The sequence below is a fragment of the Phoca vitulina genome, unplaced genomic scaffold (assembly GCF_004348235.1).
Source record: "Phoca vitulina isolate PV1807 unplaced genomic scaffold, GSC_HSeal_1.0 scaffold24, whole genome shotgun sequence".
NCBI lineage: Eukaryota > Metazoa > Chordata > Mammalia > Carnivora > Phocidae > Phoca > Phoca vitulina.
This window is the reverse complement of record NW_022589727.1, coordinates 7052436-7078693: the sequence shown is the minus strand read 5'-3', so window position 1 is coordinate 7078693 and position 26258 is coordinate 7052436. Positions and strand designations below refer to the sequence as shown.

The window sequence follows — 26258 nt, the reverse complement described above, 5'->3', positions numbered from 1 at the left end:
CTTTTTTGATGCAGTAGTAAATGGGATTGTTTTCTCTCCAGTGGTATGATCTTAGCCTTTCTAAATTTCTCCTTTAAATAGTTCTTCTTGTCTTATATTTCTTCCACTTGTGGGGTGGCTGGATGGCTCAGTTGGTTAAGCCTCAGACTCTTGATTTTGGTTCAGATCATAATCTCAGAGTTGTGAGATCAAACCACACTTTGGGCTCCACGCTGGGCATGGAGCCTGCTTAAGAGTTTCTCTCCCCCTGCCCCTCTTAAAAAAAAAAAAAAGTTAAATTTCCTCCACTTGTTAAATAGTAGGGCTTCTTGGGACATTTCATGAATGCACTACAGAAGAATAAAACCTTTGTGTTTGCATGATTGACTTGCCCTCAAACCGTGTTTGTTCTTCAAAGCTAAAGCTCATTTTGAAATTATTTATTCATGACTAGAATAACTTACCAGTTCTCCAATAATAAACAAACTGGGGCATTTAACTCCTTGTTTACAAAAGGAAAGGAAATGAAAGGAACTTAACAGAATTTATAGGGTAGGGTATCTCACTTGGGAATAAGCATGGATGAAAGTTTTATGGAACAAGGCCTTTCAAAAATTTTATAAAACATATAGTTATAAATATGTAAAAATGAATGTTAAAAGATTACTAATTTTGCTGCATTTATTTCACTTGGGTTCCTTTCTAGTTTTGTTTTTAAAAGCTTATTATAAATTCCCAGGTCAAAAGAAATTAGGAATTAGAAGTACAGAATAGAGGCAGCGTTTGGATTTTGGATGATCTTTTCTAGTATTTTCCTTCATGTCCTTCTTCATAGTTTCTGATGAAGAACAATCAGTAGTGTATGTTCCAGGTATGATTTTCTGTATTAATTTCATAAGCTTCCTTTGCTTCTTAAGTGTTAGGAGAAAATAAAAGAGTAGGACCACTTTGCAGGTATAACTATATGCAGAACAATCCATTGGAAACTAATTTAAAAAAAAAATGTGGTTAGACCTTACTAAGGTTTGAAATACTGCCTTATTTTAGGGGCTGGTCGGGCAAGTGAGCTTTTGATAAATTTGTAAAACACTTCATCTATTAAAGAGCAAGAGATTCTTATTTTTTGTATTATGAATAATAGCCTAAATTCAAAGAAAAATGTGAAAACTTCTTGATATAAGGTTTATGTGATAGACTCTTTAAAGCTTACTGGTTATTACTAAATGAGTAGTAAAACTGAGCCATTGAAGGTACCCTAATTATGTGGAAAAAATCAGATTTTAATTTCCTCTACATTAAGATATATATTGTATGTTGTAATTTATTGGTTTTAATATGACTTACGAATTTTCATGTCACCTTTTAAAAATATTTCAATTGAATCTTAAATGTATTCAGAACATAATCTTTTCATGATACATTATTTACTAAGAGGTTTAAAATGACCCTGTCAGGTCCCATAAAGAAGTATATCAGAGAAGAGCTTCATGGGGGGTGAGTTTAAGAGAATAAAGTATAATTTTGATATTTTGTTTGATGGAAATCCTTAGGAATTTCTACAGAAGGAAATACCAAATCAAGACACAAGTTAAGTCCAAAAGCTGACGTTAAACTTAAGACTTCCAGGGTTACTGCCTCTTCAATCTCCATGGACTCTTTAAAAGGTGCAGGGGATTCAGTAAATGAACAGGTCAGTAATTTCCCTTTTTTTCCCCCTTATTCTCCAATCTTTATAAATGTGGACCAGTAAGTGATTTTTCTTTGCTGAGCAATTACCGATAAAAACGGGTAGAAGAGTCTTTGAAAGAACGTTAGATAATCTAATATCTTAAAAAGTACAGAAGAGGGGTGCCTGGGTGGTTCAGTCATTGGGCGTCTTCTGCCTTCGTCTCAGGTCATGATCCCAGGGTCCTGGGATCGAGCCCCACATTGGGCTCCCTGCTCAGCAGGAAGCCTGCTTTTCCCTCTCCCACTCACCTGCTTGTGTTCACTCTCTCGCTTGTCTCTCTCTCTCAAATATAAAACCTTAAAAAAAATAAAAGGTACAGAGGATTCTAGGATGCTTTACATGGTATGAATATATAAAGTATGTAGAATACTCAGAGGTTTTGCTCTAAAATGTCTAGGCTTGCCTTAAGCCTTAGTTAAGAAAAATTTATTACCTTAGTATGTCTCAAAAGACCTACATGCTGATCCATGTGAAGTTAGTAAATCAAATTGACCACCATTTTTTCTTTTATTAAGTGTGCTTTATGATTTTTGTTCTTGTGAATTTGTTAGATGATGTTGGATAAACCTCTATATATAAGAAAGAAACTTTGTTAAAATTCCCCTGCATTATTATTATTATTTCCTTCACTTTAAAAATATTATGAAGACTCTTTATAGCCCAGTCATTGATTTCTCCTTCATCTTTGCCTTTGTATTAGTATCTGTACATTCCTTTGCTACATGTCCTTATCTGATAGGTTTATTTTACTTTACTTTTTGTTAAGGTTAAGTCAGGATTTGGCAATCTATGACCTATAGGCCCAATTTCCTTGCTGCCTGTTTTGTGAATAAAGTTTTATTGGAACACAGCATGCTTATTCTTTTAATATTATTGCTGCTTTTCTATTCTAATGGTAGAGTTGCTACCATAGTGCTATTGGTCCAGAAAGCCAAAGTATTTACTATTGAACCCTTTATAGAAAATGTTTTTCAATGCTGGTTTACGTTCTTGAGGACATTTCCAATATCTAGTTTGTTACTAATTATTATGTTTAATAGTCCATGGGATTTAACTGTGACTTGCCCAAAAGGCCTACTTTGTTACTTGGATCTCTGTTGTACCCACTTTATACTGGGACGTGAATGGTAGTTGAATTTGCAAGATCTTATCAAAATTGCAAGTGTTTTTTCATAAAATGGTTTGTGCATTTATATTGAACAATGGCCTTCTTTTGGATGAAGTCCATATTTTTTTATGATTCTATTGGCTTATTAACTATAATTCTTTGTTGGGCTATTTCACTGGCTTTGGGAATAACAGTATACGTCTTTAACTTATCACAGCCTATTTTAAGTTATGTTTTCCACTTTACCTATTATTTTGAGGACCTTTCAACAGTCTGTGTCTTGACTTTCATGATATTGTCATACATTTTACTTCTGTAAGTAAACTCCCAATACATTATTACTTTTGCTTTAATACTGTCCTTTTTTCTCAGATTTACCTATAATGCACATATCATAAAACTTACCCTTTCAAAATGTACAATTATTATTATTTTTTTGTATATTCTCAGAGTTGTGGATCCATCACCACAATCTAATTCCAGAACATTTTCATCACCCCAGAAAGAAACTCCCTATGCATTAGCAGTCACTTCCCATTTTCTATTCATCTCAGCCCCTAGCAACCACTAATCTACTTTAGTCTCTTTAGATTGGTCTATTCTGGGCATTTCATGTAAATGGAATCCTATATTATGTGGCCTTTTGTGGCTGGCTTCTTTCACTTAGCATAATGTTTTCAAGGTTTATCTATGTGGTATCATGTATTATTACTTCATTACTTTTTATGGCTGAATATATATTTATCCATTCACCAGTTGAAGGACTTTGGGTTGTTAGGCTTTTTGGCTATATGAATAATGTTGCTATGAACATTCACGTACAAGTTTTTGTGTGGATGTATGTTTTCAGTTCTGTTGGGTATTTGCCTAAAAGTAGAATTGCTGGGTCATGTAAATAATTCTGTTTAACCTTTTGATGAACTGCCAAAATGGCTATACCAATTTACATATTACCAGCAATATATGAATGAGGATTCCAGTTTCTCCACATTCTCGCCATCATTTTATAGCCGTCCTTTTTATTATAACCATCCTAGTCAGTATGAAGTGGTATCTCATTGTGGTTTTGATTTGTATTTCCCTAGTGACTAATAATAATTTCTTTATGTGCTTCTTGGCCATTTATATATGTTCTTTATTTTATTTTATTTCAATTTTTTAAAGATTTTATTTATTTATTTGACAGAGAGAGACAAGCGAGAGAGAGAACACAAGCAGGGGGAGAGGGAGAGGGAGAAGCAGGCTTCCCGCTGAGCAGGGAGCCCAATGCGGGGCTCTATCCCAGGACCCTGGGATGAGGACCTGAGCCGAAGGCAGATGCTTAATGATTGAGCCACCCAGGTGCCCCTACATGTTCTTTAGAGAAATGTCCATTCAGATCCTTTTCAGTTGGGTTATTTGTCTTCTTACTGATGAAGTTAAAAGAGTTCTTTATACATTCCTTCTTCAAGTCCCTTATAAGATATATGATCTGCAAACAGTTTCTCTCATTCTGTGCATTGTCTTTCACTTTCTTACTGGTGTCCTTTGAAGCATGAATGTTTTAATTTTGAAGTCCAGTTTATCAATTTTTTTCAGTTGTTACCTCTACTTTGCTGTCATATCTAAAAAATCATTGCCTAATTCAAGTTCTTAAAGATTTACACCAATATTTTCTTCTAAGAGTTTTATAGTTTTAGGTATTACATTTAGTCTTTGATCCATTTTGATTTAATTTTTGTATGTAGTGACCCAAATTCATTCTGTTGCATGTGGATATCTACTTGTCCCATCATCATTTGTTAACATTATTCCTTTCCCTTTGATTGTTCTGGCACCCTTGTTGAAAATCCCTTACCCATGTAAATGTAAGTGTTTATTTGTGGACTCTCAATTCTATTCCATTGATTAACATTTCTATTTTTATGCCAATACCAAGCTAATTACCATTTGGAATTATTTTTTGGAATCAGGAAATGTTAAGTCCTCCAAGTTTGATTTTCTTTTTTTAAGATTTTGGCTATTCTGCATCCCTTGAATTTCCATAGAGATTGTAGAATCACCTTGGCAATTTCTGTACAAGGGTCAGCATGAATTTTGATAGCAATTGCAGTAAATCTTCAGATAAATTTGGACAGTACTCTCAATAATATCAGTTCTTCCAGTCCTTGAATATAGTGTATGAGATAGCTTTTCATTTACGTAGGTCTTCTTTAATTTCTTTCAGCGATGTTTTGAAGTTTTAGGTGTACGTATCTTGTACTCTTTTTGTTCAGTTTATTTGTAAAGATTAGGTATTTTATACTTTTTGATGCTATTATTAATGGAATTGTTTTCTTAATTTTATTTTTGAGTTATTTGTTGCTAGTGTATGGAAATACAGTTGATTTTGTCTATTAGTTTTGTATCCTGGAACCTTTCTAAATTCACTTATTGATTTGAATCTAATAGTTTTTGGTGATTTTCTTTCTTCCTTCCTTCCTTCCTTTCTTTTTTAAAATATTTTATGTATTTATTTGAGAGAGACAGAGATAGTGAGAGAGGGCACGAGCGGGAAGGAGGGGGAGAAGCAGACTCCCCGCTGAGCAGGGAGCCTGATGTGGGGCTCGATCCCAGGACCCTGGGATCATGACCTGAGCCAAAGGCAGAAGCTTAACTGACTGAACTACTCAGGCGCCCTTGGTGAATTTCTTATAATTTTTTATATATATGATTATGCCATCTGTGAATAGAGATAGTATTACATCTCCCTTTCCAATCTGGATTCCTTTTATTTCAATTGTGTTTTAAAGAGGTTCAAATAATTAAACAGAAGGTTTTTATTTTTATGTTTTATTTTTTTTAAAGATTTATTTATTTTAGAGAAAGAGAGCATGAGTGGGAGAGGGAGAAAGAATCTTAAGCCGACTCTGCGCTGAGCGTGGAGCCTGATGTGGGACTCGATCTGATGACCCTGAGATCACGACCTGAGCCGAAACCAAGAGTCGGTACATAGGTGCCCCTCAACAAAAGGCTTTTAAATTTACCTGTGTAGTTACCATTTCTGTTGTTTTCTATTTGATATTATTGGTATGCTCCATCTGCTTAAAGTACTTCCTTTAACATTATGATAGTTCAGGTACACTGGGAATGGATATTTTGGCTTTTGTATGCCTGAAGACGTCTTTGTTTCACTTTCATTTTTACTGGTTATAGAATTTTGAGTTGATAGTTTTTTTTTCCTTTAGTACTTTAATGATGTCATTGCACTGTTGCCTGGTTTCACTGTTTTTGAGAAGTCTGCTGTCATTCTTACTTTTATTCTTTTGTATTTAGTATGTGAGTTTAAACTACTTTTAAGATTTTCCTTTTATTCCTAGTTTCAAGCAATTTGATTATAGTGTGCCTTGAACTAATTTTCTAAACGTGTCTTTTGGTTGGGGTTTGTTAAGTCTTTTGGATTTGAGAGTTTATAGTTTTCATAAAATTGAGAAAATTTTTGGCCATTATGTGTTGAGATATTAATATTTTTCGAGGACTCCAGTTATGCAAATATTAGGCCACTTGAGGTTACTCCACAGCTTTTTGCTCATTTTTTTTAATCCAGTTTTCTGTTGTTGTTGTTGTTTTCTGTGTTTATCTATAGATGGTTTATATTGCTTTGTCTCAATTCATTAATCTTCTGCCACTAATCTCATTCAGTGTATTTTTTATATAAGATAATGTTTTTATCTCTACAAGTTCAATTTGGGTCTTTTGTTTTTATTATATATTTCATGTCTCTACTTAACATGCTGGGTCTTCTAGTGTCTTGAACATATGGAATATAAATGACTATTTTAATGTTCTTGTTTATAATTCTATCATCTGAGTTATTTATGGAGAGATTTCAATTGAGGAATTTTTCTATTTAGGTATTGTACTTTTCTGCTTCTTTACCTGCCTGGTTGTTTTTTATTGGATGCTGCCAGACAGTATGAGTCATACCTTTTTTGAGTTCTGGATATATTGTGTTTTTATAATTAATCTTGAGGTTTTTTTCTGGGACTAAGTTGAGTTATTTGGGAGTAGTTTGATCTTTTTTTTTTTTTAAAGATTTTATTTATTTGACAGAGAGAGACACAGCGAGAGAGGGAACACAAGCAGCAGGAGTGGGAGAGGGAGAAGCAGGCTTCCCACGGAGCAGGGAGCCTGAAATGGGGCTCGATCCCAGGACCCTGGGATCATGACCTGAGCAGAAGGCAGATGCTTAACGACTGAGCCACCCAGGCGCCCCGGGAGTAGTTTGATCTTTTTGAAGCTTGGGTTTAAGCTTTTTTTTAAAAAAAGATTTTTATTTATATATTTGAGAGAGAGAGAGTGAGAGAGAGAGCATGAGAGGGGGGCAGGTCAGAGGGAGAAGCAGACTCCCTGCTGATCAGGGAGCCTGATGCAGGACTAGATCCTGGGACTCCAGAATCATGACCTGAGCTGAAGGCAGTCTCTTAACCAACTGAGCCACCCAGGTGCCGGGTTTAAGCTTTTAAAGGTGACACTAGAGCAGCTTTTAATATAGGGCTAATTTTGCCCTCTATAGGCAGTGGCCCTCTAAGTACTCTTCCTGATGCCCCTTGAATTATGAGATTTTCCACTCTGGCTGGTGGGAACATGGACTATTGCTGACACTCTGTTAGCTACAGAAACTATTCTCACATTCTCATTTGTTCTTTCCTTGGATTTTGGTGGGTTTCCTCATAGACAAATGCTAATCAGTACTCAGTGGTTGATGTGCAGGGAACCCTCTGGAGATCCCTAGAGCTCTCTTTCTGTGAAGTTCTATCCTCTCCATGACTCTGCCCTGCAAATTCTAGACAGTTTGGCTCTCCTGGACTCCCAGCTCTATCTTCTCAACTTGGGGAGATTGCTGGGCTCCATCTGGGTTTCCCCACATTGCACCCTGAAAACTCCAGAGGCAATTTAGCTAGGATAATTGCATGGCGCACCTTATTTGGTTCCCCTCTTTTCAGTGATCACTTTCCTGTGCTGCCTGTTGTCCAGTGTTTGAGAACTGCTTTTTCATATATTTTGTCAGGTTTTTTGGTTGTTTTAGGCATCAGGGTAGGCATGGTTCCTATTACTCCTTTTTGCCCAGAAGTGGAATGTAGGGGTTGTGTGTGTGTGTATTTATTTTGTTGCAAAACTAGAAATGATGTGTGTGGGGTGTGTGTGTGTGTGTATGCATATGCAATTTTTTCTCAAAACTAGATAGATGTTGTCTGTGTTTTTCTTCAGAGAAATAATGTCTTATATTTTTTCTGTATGTGATCTTTGTAGCCATTGATACTCAGTAGCTAGGTCCTTAATTCATTAAGGTTTTCAAAATGGTAATTATGTCAGTTCAAGCCTTCTGGGAAGTAGGTACTAAGATGAAAGTAAAAATGGAGGAAATTTAGTGAAGGAAAAGCTGACATAGGATAGAGAATAAAGTGAACAGGAATAGACAAGGAGAGCCTTAGGATTTTATTGCAGGTCTGGCATCTGTGAGAGAAAAAAGCAAGAAGAAAAATTGACTAGGAAAAACCTCACACTTCATACTGCCTTGCAGTCAGAAGTAGTGTCTATCAGGCTAATGGGGAACCCCAGAGCAAATACTGTTCCTTAAGGATGCCGTGTCCAACAGAAATGGCTCAGTTCTAGTACCTCTGCCGTTCCCAGTCCCTGGCACCGGTGTAACACCACAGTGGATCTGAAGGCATGGCAGTAGTTAGGTGAGCTGTTAGCCACCTGCACTCTTTGCCCCAGGTTCTCTCTCTCTCTTTTAGAAGCCACATCGTTTTACTTCTCACAGTGAAATCCATTCATCAGGAATTATTGTGGGTATGGTGTTAGTTCATTTTTCCATACTGACAGTCTATTGGTCTGAACTATTTATTGAGCAGACCATTCTTCTCCCCATTGAATTGCAACGATGCCATTGTAAACCAAGTGGCTGTAGAGGTATATCCTTCCCTTAGTCTGTCATGTGCTTTGGTAATCCCTATCCTGAATTTTGTGTTTATCATTCTTTTTTTTTTTCTTTCTTAATGTTAGGGGTAGACAAACTTTTTCTGTAAAGGGCCAGTTAATAAATGTTTAACGTTTGTGAGCCATGTGACCTCTGTCTCAGTTACTCAACTCTGCCACTATAGTGTGAAGAACCATATATATGTCAATGTGTAAATGAATGTACATGGCTGTGTTTTAATAAACCTTTACTTAACAAAAATAGGCAGTGAGCCAGATTCGGCTTGCAGTTGTAGTTTACCAACCCTTGTCCAACATAGTCTAAATACATAATTATTTTTTTAAACAATGTTCAGTGTTAAATATATTTGGAACTTTACATAAATAAGCTCATACTATGTGTATTGTATCATTTGCTTTTTTTGCTCGACATATGTTCATGAGATTTACTTAAATTGTATATAGCTATATGTCATTTCTTTATTTATTAATTTGAGAGAGAGAGAGTTGGGGGAGGAGCAGAGGGAGAGAATCTTTAAGCAGACTCCCCACTGAGCATGGAGCCTAACGTGGGGCTCAGTCTCATGACCCATGAGATCATGACCTGAGCCCAAAACAAGAGTTGGGCACTTAACCAACTGAGGCACCTAGGCACCCCATTGTATGTCATTTCTTTTCACTTATATTTCAGCCAGTCTAGTCACTTTTTTTTACTGAGAATATTTAATATAAAGACTTGCTAAATTGGTGCTAGAGAACTGAAAAGGTAAACAGAGAACACCAAGATATCATGTAGGTAGTAACGGCAAGAAACAACTCCCATCTCTAGGGCTAGGAAAACAGCCAGAGCAAGTTGGATTTATTAAATCTTAGATGCTTGGGGGAGGGGCCCTTTAGAGCTGGAACATAGACTTCTGATGATGGGGAACCAGCCTCACTGGTACTGCGGTCCCCGAGGAGACATGCTAAAGGCTGGTTCTGCCAGGGCCAGGAAAATTGGAATCTGGAATCTGCTATCCTTGTCAGAGCACACTCTGGCAGGGGTGACACTAGTGGGAACGAGATGTAAATAGGAAGGACTGTGTCTTTTCTTCTTTTTCGGGCAACCTTTGGTCTCCCTCTAGTTCTTCCTATTGGCAGGTTTTAACAGAGAGCCATCTGGCAAAGGAGATGTGAGGTTCCTAGAGTCTGAGGCCCAGCACCACAAAGGAGGGCTGGGAAGGGTGGGTTTGAAGATGAAAATCACTAAGTAACATAACAACCAATACCTACAGAATTCCATTGTATAAATATACTACAGTTTATTCTCTAATTGACAAATATCTGTATTTTCAAGGATGTTCTGTCAAACACAGTGCTGTTGAAATTCTTGCCCATGTGCAAGGGTTTCTCTTGTTTGTTCTTTTACTCACTGCACCACTAAGATGTCTTCTCGTGTGTTTTCAGCAACTTTTCCCATTGCCAAATTGAGTGACTGCTTTCCACATTCTGTGTAGCTTTTTTTGATCATTAGCACTGTTAACCCTGTGCTCTTCTTGAAACATTTTTTCTCCCACAATATTATATCCTTCTGATTCTCTTTTGTCCTTTAATTTATTATCTTGGATTCATAGATGATTTTTAAAAACTAGTATTTTTTAACATTAAGGAAAAATCTAAAACATAGAGAAGTATAAAGAAAATAATAAAAATCTAAATATCATCCATTATACCATATGACTAAAGTTTAAATCTTTATATTTTTCGGGGCGCCTGGGTGGCTCAGTCATTGAGCATCTGCCTTCAGCTCAGGTCATGATCCCAGGGTCCTGGGATCAAGCCCCACATCGGGCTCCCTGCTCCGTGGGAAGCCTGCTTCTCCCTCTCCCACTCCCCCTGCTTGTGTTCCCTCTCTCGCTGTCTCTCTGTCAAATAAATAAATAATCTTTAAAAAAAAAAAATCTCTATATTTTTCTCTGACTTGAGAGCCAGACCCATTTTTCCAACTTCCTTCCTAAACATTTCCATATGCCTATCTTCCTAGCATCTTAGGTTGACCATATCCAAAACCAAACTCATTTTATTTTCTTACCATCTCCTTTCTCCCCATTTCCTTTTTCTCCCGATCTTTCCCACCTATGGCTATCAGTATTTCCAGGACTCATTTTAGAGGTCTTGGTTTGTCCTTGGCTACGTGAAGAAATTGGACTAACCTACTTTGTGGTTGTACAAATGTCTAGGTTTCCTTCCGTTTACATGTTACCTGTAGTTTCCCAGTGACTCGCTGAGTTTCATTGCTTTAAAGACCCCTCTTAATGAAGTTCAAGTACTAGGAGAACTTTTTATAGCACAAGAGATAGGCTAGTTCAATGGTTGGGAGCACATACTCTGGATATGTGCTCGAGTCCTGGTTTTGCTACTTTAACTGCTGTAATCCGAGGAAAGATATCCCCTCACCGTAAACAGAAATAATACCTAATTCATAGCACTGTTGTGCAAATCGGCCAGATTAGTAAGTGTAAAGTGCTTATAATGTTCCTGACATGCAGTAAGCATGAGATATGTGTTAGCTATGATTATTACTCTTTGGTCTAGTACCCACTGGAATGCACTTTAGGATATATTGAGAACTTGGAAACTGGTGTCTCTGCTGTCAACCTTAGTGTACTTTTAAGCAGCCTGCAGGCTGTAGTGTAGGAAAAGTTCTCAGTATCCTCCATGAGGTGTTTGTTTTGTGACATTCACCAAGGAAACGTTGTTTCCTTAATAATCCCTAATATTTAAGCAGGGTCATTTCTACCTATTGTGGTCTTCTCTATGTAAATTTTATGATGTCCCCTGCTGGACAGACAGTTCCTTAGCCTGTTTTGAATTCATAGTAAGTTTGAATGAAACAGGTAAAGAGTGTACCACCAGGGCACCTCGGTGGCTCAGTAGGTTAAGCATCTGCCTTTGGCTCAGGTCATGATCCCAGGGTCCTGGGATCAAGCCCTGCATCAGGCTCCCTGCTCAACGGGAGTCTGCTTCTTCCTGTCCTCCCCGCTCATGGTCGATCTCGCTATCTCTGTCTCTCACTCTCAAATAAATAAATCTTATAAAAAAAAAAAAAAAGCATACCACCAGAGAAAAGATAATCTGAAAAGTTTTACTTCCTGTGCTAATTTTAAGAGATTTCTCAAAAAGTCTTAAAAATTGTTTTTAGCAAAAGTTAACCAAAAGATTTTTTTTGTTTTGTTTTGTATTAGAATTTCTGCGGGGGAGGAATAAAGAGTGCGTCGTTGAAGGATTTATGTCTCGAAGACAAAAGACGCATTGCAAATTTAATTAAAGAACTGGCCAGGTGAGATAAAATCTTATATGAAATGTATTATTATATAAGAGAGAAAACTGTTTTTGCAAATAGAAATTACTATGTTTTGATGTCATTGTATCATTGATCTTATGGAAGCAGAGATTTTTAGAAAAAAGTATTCTGTGGCCTCTGAAAAAGAAAAGTGGGAAAAAAGTAAGAAGGAAAGACCAGAACAAACCACTTTCTAATTTACATTTTCTTGTTTATTTAATTTCCCAAATTATTTGGTGCATATATTTGCAGCAGTCCTCTATTGAAAGGGAAAATGTAGAAGCTTAGCTCTGCTGTCAGTGTAGGTTGATATATTGTAATCAGCGTCATAGCAATTACCTTTGGTTTTGTTGTAGATCTGAACAGAAGTAAACATTCATTTTACTGTAGTCCGTTGCAAGAATATCTGTTGTCGTTTTGCTAACTCCTGATGATTTCAGGATTCAAAATAAGGGATTTTGAATTTTGGGAATAATAGTTCATAGCTATTTGGTTGTACTATTCCATCTTATTAATGGTGTGTATGAAGCATATCTCTTGGAGTAATTTTTTTGTAAATATACACATCCAGTTTTGGAATCTGAAAATACTTAACAAATGAAGATGTTGATAGAGGAATGTATTAATATAAATTGTAAAAGTCAAATTTAAGGAAAAGCCATACCTAAAAGTTGATTAAAATAGTACTAGTTTTTGTCATTGAATTCCATGTTTGGAAATAGTAGGTCTTTTCCTTCTTTCTTTATTTTTAATTAAAAATAGCTATATGAAGTGTTTGAAAATGTATTTCATGTCGAGGTCTTAAAATAATGTTTGTAGAGGCTTTTATAAAAAGACTGAAGTTAAAAAATTACCTTACTAAATCATAGAATTACAGTTATAAAGATGACAACAATGATGTTTTGGGGGCTAGGATACAGGGTATGACTATTTCCAAGTACATACCTTAGTCTGAGTTTGATATGCCACCTGAGAGAAGCAGTAATTTCTTTCACTAGAATTCTTTGGCTGTTCTAGTCTCTAAAGTAGAGTTTTCATTCCCTTCAAATAGTGTTTTTTGTACTGGGAAAACATCTGTTACTCTCCATCTTGCAGATGATCTTCTCACAAGGCTTTTTACCACATAGATGGTATGGATATCCTTACATATGCTTGATGGCTTTGAAAAGCTATTACCATTAGTTTGAATTCATCTATTGATGGTCCTGAGTTGCCATTATTGTCCTCAGTGATCCATTTTATTTCAGTTGCAAGGCTTGGAGAATACCTGAAATATTAGAGCATATTGTTTTGGTTTCAGCAACCTTCTGCTTTCTAGCAAAATGCTGGCTTCTTGGTAGAGATTCAGGGTGTTACTACAAGGTTGGTATTAGTATAGATTCGCTAATATTTCTAGGAACTCCATTATTACTGTATTTACTGTTAACATACAGATATATGGGAATAATGTGTTCTTCTTTCCTTGAGTTTGCTAAGTTTCTTCTGTTGGATATTTCAGTCTACTTTTTTCAGCTCACACTTGCCAAACCATTTTCTTCACTTTTTTTTCTTTTACAAGACTCATTTTTATTGAAGTGGGGAAATATAGAACAAAGTTCCATATGCCTCAAACACCGGCTACTAAACATTCCTAGCCTTTATGTTCTTTTACCTCTGGATTTTCACCCTGGTTTCAAATAACTGGTTTCCCGTTGGCGTTAAATACAGTCATTTGTCTTTCATCTTGAGAACTACTCCTCAGACCACATATTTCCTTCCAGCTACTACCTTCTTTGTACACCACAACATAACCTCTTTCCTCGAAAGAGTCTATAGATTTTTATTTTCTATTCTGTTACATTTCATTCCCTCCTTAAGCTTATTTATTTATTTGAAAATATACAGAAGTGCAATTTACATATACTAGTATGTATGCATGTTTAAAAATATGTATGCATTTTAAGTGTATATTTCAGTGAGTTTTGGCAAATGTAAGGTCACTTTAAAAAGTTCTTTGAGATCTTTTACAGTCAGCTCCTTCCTCTCTTCTCCATCCCAGACAGCCATTCATGTGATTTCTGTCATTATTGCTTAGTTCTACATGTTCTGACATGCCATGTAAATGGCCATATAGTATGTACCCTCTTCTGTCTGGCTTTTTTCCCTCAGCAAAATGATTTTGTGTGTGTGGTAAAAAATACGTAACATAAAATTTATCATCTTAACCATTTTTAAGTGTACAGTTCAGTGGTATTAAGTACATTCATATTGTTGTGACATCATCTCCACAGTCCATTTCCAGAACTTTTTATCATTGAAACTCTGTATCCATTAAAAATAACTCCTCACTCTCCCCTCCTTGGTAACCACCATTCTCTGGGTCTCTGTGAATCTGACTATTCTAGATCTTTCACATAAGTGGAATCATAGAGTATTTGTCCTTTTGTATTTGGCTTATTTCAGGGAGTAGTGTTTTTGAGATTTTTTTTTCTTCAATTTGTTGTGTGTAGGAGTAGTTCATTTTTTATTGTTGATTAGTATTCTGTTGTTTGCATGTACTTTAGTTTATTCATCTGTTAAACAGAACTTTGGGTTGTTCAAGTTTTTGCCTTTTATGAATAAAGCCTCTATAATATTCATGTACAAGTGTTTGTGTGGATATGATGTTTTAATTTTTCTTCTGCAAATACTTTAGGTATAGAATTACTCAGTTCTATGTTAAGTGTATATTTAACTTTAGAAGAAACTGCCAAACTGTTTCCTAATGTTGTGTTATTTCACACTCCCACTAGCAACTGATGAGAATGCCATTGTTGAGCATATTCATTAAGTCTTGGTATTGTCATTTCTTTAAATTTTAGCCATTCTAATGAGTATAGTGATATCTCCCTGTGGAATTAATTTGTGTTTTCCTAAGATTAATGGGATCATTGGCCATTCTTTTAAGTATCTGTTAAAACTTTTTGCCTTTTTTTTTTTTTTTTGACCCATCCCTTTCTCTTCTTGCTATTGAGGTGTTCTTTATATATTTTGGATGCAAGTTGTCATATATGTGTTTTTCCCCCCAACCTTGCTTTCTAATTATCCTAATGTTTTATTGTTTTTTTTAAGATTTTTATTTTTAAGTAATCTCTACACCCAGCGTGGGGCTTGAACTCACAGCCCCGAAAAAATATGGAACGCTTCATAAATTTGCATGTCATCCTTGCGCAGGGGCCATGCTGATCGTCTCTGTATTGTTCCAATTTTAGTATATATGCTGCTGAAGTGAGCACTATCTTAATGTTTTCTTTTGTAAAGCAAAATTCATTATTTTGATGAACCTCAATGCATCAATTTTTTTCTTTTGTGGTTCATATCTTTAGTGTTTTATCTAAAAAATATTGCCTATCCCAAGGTAGCAAAGATTTTTTCCTTTGTTAGAAAAGACTACCCTTTCTGCAGAATTACCTCCACCTCATTGTCAAAAACCTTGCATGGTCTTTCCCTGGGCTTTTCATTCCATTCCACTGATCTTTGTGTTGCCCTTAGGCCAATACCAAACTGACTTGATTACTGTAATTTTACAATAAGTCTTGAAATCAGGTAAATCTTACAGCTTTGCTCTTTTTGAAAACTGTTTTGGCTTTTTGAGGTCCTTTGCATTTCACTATAAATTTTAGAATTAGCTTGTTAATTTTTAAAGGAAAGTTGCCTCTTAGAATTTTGTTTGGGATGTACTGAATTTGTAGATCAACTTGAGGAAAATTGACATCTTCACATTATTGAGTCTTTCGGTTGGTGATATGTCCTATTTCTCCATTTATTTAGATTATCTTAAATTTTTTTTCTGTAGTGAATTGTAGTTTTCATGGTACAAGTTATAAAATATGCACATGTGTTATTCTTAAGTATTTTATGTTTTTGATACTGTTGTAAGTGGCGTGATTTAAAATTTTTATTATACATTTTTAAATTTTATTTCATTTCTCATATGGTAAAACAATTTTTTTTAATATTGGCTTGATGTCAGACTTTTTAAATTCACTTGTTACAATAGTTTTTTTGACAGAATACTCTGGATTTTCAATATACAGTAATGATCATGTCATCTACAAATAAAAACAATTTTATTTTTTCCTTTCTAATTTGCAGATACTTTGTTTCTTTTTCTTGCCCTTTTGCATTGGCTAGGATCTCCGCTACAATGTTGAACGAAAGTGGATGTCTTTGCCTTCTTGTTTCTGAAATTAAGTCTTTCACCATCAAGTACAATGTAAGCTGTAGGTTGTTTATAGATGTTCTTTATCAGGTTGAGGAAATTTATTTTTGTTCCTAGTTTGCTGAGAGTTGTTTTTCTTAAATCATAAATAGGAGTAGAACTTTGTCAAATGACTTTTCTTTATTATACTAATAATATGATTTGCTTCTTTTTTTCTCTGTTAATGTAGTAAATTATATTGATTGGTTTTTGAATGTTTAATTTACCTTGTATTCCTAGCTTAACACCACTTGGATATGGTGGGTTTTGTTGTTTTTTTTAGTATGTTGCTGATTTTAATTTGCTGATATTTTTGTTAAGGAATTTTGTTTCATGAGAAATACTTCTAGTATTCATGAAATATCTTTGTGCATTTTTAGTTTATTTTTTAAATTATGGTAAAATACATATAAACATATAATTTATGATCTTAACCATTTTTTAAGTGTACGGGTCAGTAATGTTAAACGCATTCACATTGTTGTTCAGCCAGTCTCCAGAATTCTTTTCATCTTGCAAAACTCAAACTCAGTGCCTATTAAAATTCTCCATTCCCCCTCTGTCAGCTCGTGATAATCACCATTCTCCTTTCTCCATCTGTGAATGTTACTTTTCTAGTACCTCATATAAGTGGAATCATTGTGTGTTATACCATAATGCGATAAAATACCTCTAACATAAAACTAAACACTAATGACAGTATACTCACAGTGTTGCATAACCACCTAGTTCCAGAACATTTTCACCCCAAACGAAACTGTACTCATTAAGCGGTTGCTCCCCATTCTCCCTTTCCTCTCAATCCCTGACAACAGCTAATCTGTTTTGGTCTGTACCCGTTTGCTGACTCTCAGTATTTCATGTAATTGGAATCATATAGTACATGGCCTCTTCTATCTGCCTTCTTTCACTTAGTATAATATTTTCAAGGTTGGCTGAAAAATATCTTATTGTATGGATAACACCACATTTTCTTTGTCCTTTCATTTGTTGATGGGCATTTGGGTTTCCACCTTTTAGTGATTGTAAGTAGTGCTGATTTGAATATTCATGTGCAAGTTTTTGTCTGAACACCTGTTTCAGTTATTTTGGATATATATACCCTGTAGCAGAATTGTGAGATCTTATGGTAATTCTTTGTAGAGCGTTTTAAGGAATTGCCAAACTGTTTTTCACAATAGCTGAAGTACTTCCCATTCCTACGAACAATATATGAGGATTTCAGTTGTCTCCACATTCTCACCAGCAATAATTATAATCCATTTTTTTGGTGATAGCCATCCTTGTTATCTTATTTGTGGTTTTGTTTATATTTCCCTAGTGGCTAATGATATTAAGCATGCGTTTAATGGCCATTTGTATATCTTCTTTGGGGAAATGTCTATTCAAGTCCTTTGCCCATATTTTAATTGGGTTGTTTGTTTTTTCATTGTTGTTGTAATAGTTCTTTAGATATTCTAGATACTATATACCAATAACATATATATGATTTGCAAATAATGTCTCCCATTGTGTGATTGGTTTTTCACTTTCTTGATTGTGTCCTTTGAAGCCCAAAAGATTTTACTATTGATGAAGTCTAAATTCTCTATTTTTCTCTTGTCAGTTGTGCTTTTGGTGTCATATCTAAGAAACTACTGCAATATCAAAAGTCATGAAGATTTAACCCTATGTTTTCTTCTGTGAGTCTTATGGTTTTAGCTCTTATATTTGGGTCTTTGGTCCATTTTGATTTAATTTCTGTATATGATGAGGGATAGTGGTTCAACTTCATTTTTTTTTTTTTTTTTTTTTTGCATGTGGAAATCCATTTGTCCCAGCACTATTTGTTGAAGAGACTGTTATTTTCCCATTTAATGGTCTTGGCACCATTGTCAAAAATTGATTGACCAGAAATATTTGGGTTTATTTCTGGACTCTCAGTATTTTTCATTGATCTGTATGTCTATTCTAATGCCAATACCACACTGTTTTGATTAGTGTATCTTATTAGCATGAAATACAAGACCTCCAACTTTGTTTTTCCTTTTGAAGATTGTTTGAGCTGTTCTGGTTCCTTGCAATTCCATATGAATTATAAGATCAGCTTTTCTGCCTCTGAAAAAAAAGCAGTTGGGATTTTGATAGGATTACATTAAATCTGTAGATCACTTTGGGGAATATTGCCATATTTAAGTGTTCCGGTCCATGAACATGAAATGTCTTTCAGTATTTAGGTCTTCTTTAATTTCTTTTAGCAATGTTTCAATGTACAAGTCTTTCATGTTTTTGGATAAATTTATTTCCAAGAATTTTTTTTTTTTTATGTTCTTGTAATTAGAATTGTTTTCTTAATATTCTTTTCAGATTGTTTGTTACCGGTGTATAGAATCACAGAAGATTTTTGTATGTTAATCTTATACCCTGAAACTTTGTTACATTTGTTTATCAGCTCTAATAGTTTTTTTGTGGATTCTCTATGGATTTTCTATGTATAGTATCATGTCATCTGCAAAGATAGTTCTACTTCTTTTCCAATTTGGATGCTTCTTATTTGTTTTTCCTCTGGCTTGAAGTTCCAGCACATTGTTGAATGGAGTGGTAGAAGCAGGCATCCTTGTCTTGTTCTTGAACTTAGTGGGAAAGCTTTCAGTTTTTTATCAATGAGATAAGATGTCAGCTGTTAGTTTTTCATAAATTCCCTTTCCCATGTTAAAGAAGTTTCCTTTTTTTCCCAGTTTGAGTGTTGGGGATTTTTTCAAAAGCTTTTTCTGTGTCAATTGATACGATCACATATTTTTGTTGGTTTGTCAAATGTGTGTTGATTGATATTCTTATGTTAAACCATCCTTGTATTTTTGGGATAAATACCAATTGGTCATATTTTATAATCCCTTTTAATACATTTTTGGATTTAGTTTGTTGGCATTTTTTTTGAGGATTTTTGAATCTGTATTCATGAGGGATCTTGGTCTATAGTTTTATTTTCTCAGTTTCTTTGGCTTAGATATCAGGTATTACTGGCCTCATAGGATGAGCTAGGGAGTATTCCCTCTTCTTAGGTTCTTTGGAAGAGTTTGAGAAGGATTGGTGTTAATTCTTCATTAAATATTTGGTAGAAAAATAAATTGGTAGAATTCATCCATGAAGCTATCTGGTTCTTAGATTGTCTTTGTAGGGCAGTTTTTGATTACTGTTTAAATCTCCTTATGTGTTGTAGATCTATTTAGATTTTTCCATTTGTTCTTGAGTCAGTGTTGGTATTTTTTGTGTTTTTAGGAATGTTTATTTCATATAGGTTATCCAATGTCTAAGACATATAATTTTTGTACTATTCTCTTACAATCCTTTTTATTTGTGTATAGTTAGTAGTAATGTCCCACTTTAATTTCTGATTTTATTTACATCATCTTTCATTTATCAGTCCAAGCTAAAGATTTTTAAATTTTGTTGATCTTTTCAAAGAACCAACTTTTGGTTTTATAGATTCTCTATTTTCTTTCTATTGTCTATTTCACTTATCTTTGCTCTATATTATTTTCTCCCTTTTGCAAGGTTTGGGTTTTAGTTTCTAGTCCTTAAGGTATAAAGTTACTGACTTGAAATCTCTCTGGTTTTCTAATGTAGGCATTTATGCCATAAATATCCCTATGAGTACTGCTTTTGCTGTACCCCATAGATTTTGATATGTTGTGTTGCATTCATCTTAAAGTACTTTCTAATTTTCCTTGATTTTTTTTCTTTGATTCATTTGTTTAAGAGTGTGTTGTTTGATTTCCATGTATTTATGAATTTTCCACTTTTCTTTCCCTTAATGATTTTGAATTTTAGTCCATTGCAGTGGAAAAGATACTTTGCATGCTTTCAGTCTCTTTAAATATATTGAGAGTTGTTTTGTGAGCTTATATATGATTTATCCTGGAGAAAATTCCATGTGCACTTGAGAAGAATGTTGATTCAGCTGTTGTTTGGTGGAGTGTCCTATATATGTCTTTTAACTCTAGTTGGCTTACAGTGTTGTTCAGGTCCCCCCTTTTTTTATTGATGATCTTGCATCTAGATGTCCTATTTCTTATTGATAGTTGGTTATTGAAGTCTCCAACTATTATTGAACTATATTTCTCTTCACTTGTGTCAGTGCTTTCTTCATATTTTGGGGGACTTTGTTGTTTGGTGGGTTTATTTTTTTTTTTTTTTTTTTAAAGATTTTATTTATTTATTTGAGAGAGAGAATGAGACAGAGAGAGCATGAGAGGGTCAGAGGGAGAAGCAGACTCCCTGCCGAGCAGGGAGCCCGATGTGGGACTCGATCCCAGGACTCCAGGACCATGACCCGAGCTGAAGGCAGTCGCCTAACCAACTGAGCCACCCAGGCGCCCGGTGGGTTTATTTTTATAATTTTAATACATTCTTGAAGAATTGACCCTTTTATCAATACATGACATCTCTTTGTCTTGTAACATTTTTTGTTTTGAAATCTATTTTGTCTGATACTAGTATAGCCAACCAGCTCCCTTTTGGTTACTATTTAAGTGATATTTGCATAAAATCCTTTTTCCATATTTTAGCTTTCAATCTTTGTGTCTGTTAATTCAAATTGAGTCTCTAACAAGCAACATATATTAGAATGTGGGTTTTTAAAAAAAAAATCCATTTTCCTAATCTCTTTCACTGGTGAACATAACCCATATATATTTAAAGTAATTTCTTACCACAGTACCATTTTGCTGTTATGTATGTATGCATATTTTATATATATAAAAGATATATATAAAAGATATATATACATGAAAGATATATATATATATGAAAAAGGCTTTTTTTTTTTTTTTAGTTTTCTAGTTACTCCAGTAGTGCTATCTTTTTTTGTTTGATTTTGTGTGTGTGTGTGCGCACCATTTTGATTGGGTCCTTGTTTCTTTTTTTTGTAAAATTTTTAGTTATTTTCTTAATTGTTACTCTGGGGAATACAGTTAACACCCTAAATTTATAACAGTTTAATTTGAATTCATACCAACTTAGTTTCAGTTGTGTATAAAAATTCTGTCTCTGTACAGCTGTGTTCCCCAATCTTTGAGTTGTTATTTTTACCAATTACATCTTTATGCATTATGTGCTTGTGGGCGAAATTGTGACCCCACCAAATTCATATTGAAATGCTAACCCCCAGTTCCTGAGAGTGTGACTGCATTTGAAGGTGGGGGCTTTAAAAGTGGTTATTAAGGTAAAAGAAGGTCACATCATGATTGGAAACTTACGCATTTCATTTCATAGTTTTGTCAATTTTTGCCTTACATATTTGATCCTGTGGTTACTAGTTGTGCTGAATGCACTCATTTTCCTGTTTTTTTTTAAATTATTTTATTTTTTAAAATATTTATTTGAGAGAGAGAGCACACGTGGGTGCGCGAGCATGGGGGAGGTGTAGAGGGAGAGGTAGAAACAGACTCCCCGCAGAGCAGGGAGCCCCCCCGCAGGGCTCAATCCCAGGACCCTGAGATCATGACCCAAGCTGAAGGCAGATGCTCATCTGTATGAGCCACCCAGGCACCCCTCATTTTCCTGTTTAAATGAACCTGTGGTCACCCTGGGGATTTGTAATATGCATTCTTGACTAATCACAGTCTAGTATTAATTGATACTTTTAGCTCTATTCTAAACAATTCAAGAACTTTAGAACTCAATAACTTTGTTTTCCTCTCTTGATTATGTGCCATTTGTAATGTGTCATAATTTTGTATATATTTTTATATATATGTTTTTATATATTTAAATTTTAATTCAGTGTAATATGATCATTACTTTTTTGTATTATTTTGAAATAATTTTAGGCTTACAGAAAAGTTGCTGTAATAGTACAGTATTGGAGGAATGAGAAATGGGAAGTGGCTGCTAATGAATACAAGGTTTCTTTTGGGAAGGATGAAAGTGTTCTAAAATTAGATTATGGGGGCACCTGGGTGGCTCAGATGGTTAAGCATCTGCCTTCTGCTCGGGTCATGATCCGGATCAGGCCCCACATTGGGCTCCCTGCTCAGCGGGGAGCCTGCTTCTCCCTCTCCCTCTGCTGTTCCCCCTGCTTTTGCTCTCTCTCGCTATCTCTCTCTCCCTGTCAAATAAATAAAAAATCTTTAAAAAATATATAAAAATAGGGGAAGGAAAGGTGGCAGAGGAGTAGGGGACCCTATTTCAACTGGTCCCCAGAATTGAGCTGGATATCTACCAGACCACTCTGAGCACCCACGAAACCAGCCTGAGATGTAAGAAAATCTGGATCTCTACAAACAGAATATCGCAGGTGGTTGGTTTCAAGGTGCGAAGCGGGGAGCCGTGATTCCGCAGGCAGATATCGGAGGATAAACGGCAGCGGGAGGGTGCCTGGCCATGGGAATCCTACACCGCCGGTGAGGAACAGCCTCTCACGCTGGGGACGGGGCACAGACTCGCAGACTGGTAGCGGCGGGGAAGGGACTTTAGGGCAGCCCCCGGGGTGGAAACCCAGATCGGCAGGTTCGCGCCTGCAAACTGGGAGCGGCTGGCGGTTTTAGAAGCACAAAGGGCAGAGACATGCGCGACCTGGAGGCAGGACTGGGAGTGCTGCGGAGGGGCACACAACCCAGGACGCTGCAGTTTATAGCAGCACGGACAGAAACGGAGACAGTGTGGCCTGGAGAGCTCACTGAAGAACAGACTGCGATCTCTCTGCTCTGAGGCAGAGGGTTGGAAACGGTCTCTTTCCCTCTGACTCTCGGAAGAGGTGCGGAAAGCCGCCAGGGAAAGCCGCCAGAGAACAAAAGCCCCAAAAACTGATTCCTGCTGAGCCCATCCCCCACCACAGGGGGGCAGGGCAACTCAGCCCAAACAGGTTTGCCTGAGTAACAGCACAGCAGGCCCCTCCCGCAGAAGACAGGCTGGGAAAACAAGAGGCCAGCAACCCTAAGGTCCCAAGAAAACAGGTACATCTTGCTTGGGTTCTGGTCAATAATTTGGACTCTATACATTCCCTCAAACACCCATCAACAGAATGACTAGGAGGAGGAGCCCCCAAACAGAAAAGACTCAGAGATTATGACTTATGCTGCAGATTTACAAATGGATGCAGATATAACCAAGATGTCAGAGATGGAATTCCGGCTAGCAATTGTGAAGACAGTGGCTAGAATGGAGAAATCAATTAATGGCAACATAGAGTCTCTAAGGGCAGAAATGAAAGCTGAATTCGCAGAACTTAAAAATGCTATCAATGAGATCCAATCCAATCTAGATAATCTAACAGCTAGGGTAACTGAGGCAGAAGAACAAATAAGTGACCTGGAAGACAATATAATAGATAAAAAGGGAAAAGAGGAGGCCAGGGAAAAACAACTCAGAATCCATGAAAATAGAATCAGAGAAATAAGTGACACCATGAAGCATTCCAATGTCAGAGTAATTGGAATCCCGGAGGGAGTGGAGAGAGAGAGAGGACTAGAAGATGTATTTGAGCAAATCGTAGCTGAGAACTTCCCTAATCTGGGGAATGAAACCAACATTCGCGTCCTAGAGGCAGAGAGGACCCCTCCCAAGATCAAGGAAAACAGGCCAATATCCCGGCATGTAATAGTAAAACTTGCAAATCTTCGAACCAAGGAAACCATCTTAAGGGCAGTTAGGGGGAAGAGATTCCTTACGTACAGAGGGAGGAACATCAGAATAACATCAGACCTATCCACAGAGACCTGGCAAGCCAGAAAGGCTTGGCAAGACATATTCAGGGTACTAAATGAGGAGAACATGCAGCCAAGAATACTTTATCTGGCAAGGCTTTCATTTAGAATGGATGGAGAGATGCAGAGCTTTGACAACCAGCAGAAACTGAAAGAATATGTGACCACTAAGCCGGCCCTGCAAGAAATATTAAGGGGGGTTCTATAAAAGTAGAAAGACCCCAAGAGTGATATACAACAGAAATTTACAGGGACAATCTATAAAAACAACGTCTTCACAGGCAACATGATGACAATTAATTCATATCTTTCAATAATCACTCTCAACGTGAATGGCCTAAACGCTCCCATAAAATGGCACAGGGTTGCAGATTGGATAAAAAGACAGGACCCATCCATATGCTGCCTATAAGAGACTCATTTTGAACCTAAAGATACATCCAGACTGAAAGTGAAGGGATGGAAATCCATCTTCCATGCCAGCGGACCTCAAAAGAAAGCTGGGGTAGCAATTCTTATATCAGACAAATTAGATTTTAAACTAAAATCTGTAATTAGAGACACAGAAGGACACTATATCATTCTTAAAGGGTCTATCCAACAAGAAGATCTAACAATTGTAAATATCTATGCCCCCAACATGGGAGCAGCCATCTACATAGCCAACTGTTAGCCAAAATAAAGAGTCATATTGATAACAATACGTTAATTGTAGGAGACCTCAATACTCCACTCTCAGCAATGGACAGATCATCTAAGCAGAAAATCAACAAGGAAACAAGAGCTTTGAATGATACATTGGACCAGATGGACCTCATAGATACTTACAGAACATTCTACCCTAAAACAACAGAATACTCATTCTTCTCAAGCGCACATGGAACTTTCTCCAGAATAGACCACATACTGGGTCACAAATCAAGTCTCAACCAATACCAAAAGATTGAGGTTATTCCCTGCATATTCTCAGACCACAATGCTTTAAAACTGGAACTCAATCACAGGAAAAAATTTGGCAGAAATTCAAACACTTGGAAGCTAAAGACCACTCTGCTCAAGAATGTTTGGGTCAACCAGGAAATCAAAGAAGAACTTAAACAATTCATGGAAATCAATAAGAACGAAAACACATCGGTCCAAAACCTATGGGATACTGCAAAGGCGGTCCTAAGGGGGAAATACATAGCCATCCAAGCCTCACTCAAAAAAATAGAAAAATCCCGAATTCACCAACTAACTCTGCACCTTAAAAAACTAGAGAAAAAGCAACAAATGATGCCTAAGCCACGCATTAGAAGAGAAATAATTAAAATTAAAGCAGAGATCAGTGAATTAGAAACCAGAAACACGGTGGATCAGATCAATGAAACTAGAAGTTGGTTCTTTGAAAGAATTAATAAGATCGATAAACCACTGGCCAGACTTATCCAAAAGAAAAGAGAAAGGACCCAAATTAATAAAATTATGAATGAAAGGGGAGAGATCACAACTAACACCAAGGAAATAGAAACAATTATTAGAAATTATTATCAACAACTATATGCCAATAAACTGAGCAATCTGGATGAAATGGAGGCCTTCCTGGAAACCTGTAAACTGCCAAGACTGAAACAGGAAGAAATTGACAACCTGAATGGGCCAATAACCAGTAACGAGATTGAAGCAGTGATCAAAAACTTCCCAAAAAACAAGAGTCCAGGGCCTGATGGATTCCCTGGGGAATTCTACCAAACATTCAAAGAAGAAATAATACCTATTCTACTGAAGCTGATTCAAAAAATAGAAACAGAAGGAAAACTTCCAAACTCATTCTATGAGGCCAGCATTACCTTAATCCCCAAACCAGGCAAAGACCCCATCAAAAAGGAGAATTTCAGATCAATATCCCTGATGAATATGGATTCCAAAATCCTCAACAAAATCCTAGCTAATAGGATCCAACAATACATTAAAAGGATCATCCACCACGACCAAGTGGGATTTATCCCCGAGATGCAAGCGTGGTTCAACATTCACAAATCAATCAATGTGATAGAACACATTAATAAGAGGAGGGAGAAGAACCATATGGTCCTCTCAATTGATGCAGAAAAAGCATTTGACAAAATACAACATCCTTTCCTGATTAAAACTCTTCAGAGTATAGGGATAGAGGGAACATTCCTCAAGTTCATAAAATCCATCTATGAAAAACCCACAGCGAATATCATCCTCAACGGGGAAAAGCTGAGAGCCTTTCCCTTAAGATCAGGAACACGTCAAGGATGCCCACTCTC

At 36.2% G+C, this 26258-nt stretch overlaps 1 protein-coding gene and 1 non-coding gene across 6 annotated transcripts in view; one reads left to right on the top strand and one right to left on the bottom strand.

Annotated features, from left to right (window-relative positions):
- The window catches only part of KIAA1328 (KIAA1328 ortholog), a 357595-nt gene that overhangs the window by 4914 nt on the left and 326423 nt on the right, over window positions 1-26258 (top strand). For 3 of the 5 annotated variants that reach the window (XM_032421314.1, XM_032421311.1, XM_032421312.1), the window contains exons 2-4: window positions 815-850; window positions 1530-1669; window positions 11981-12075. In XM_032421314.1, coding sequence (XP_032277205.1) covers window positions 815-850; window positions 1530-1669; window positions 11981-12075 — 271 coding nt within the window. The remainder of the gene's footprint in view (window positions 1-814; window positions 851-1529; window positions 1670-11980; window positions 12076-26258) is intronic. The other 2 variants (XM_032421316.1, XM_032421315.1) reach the window with 1 other exon arrangement.
- On the bottom strand, window positions 15226-15332 carry LOC116642873. The gene has a single exon (XR_004301405.1). It is a non-coding gene; the product is annotated as a U6 spliceosomal RNA (small nuclear RNA).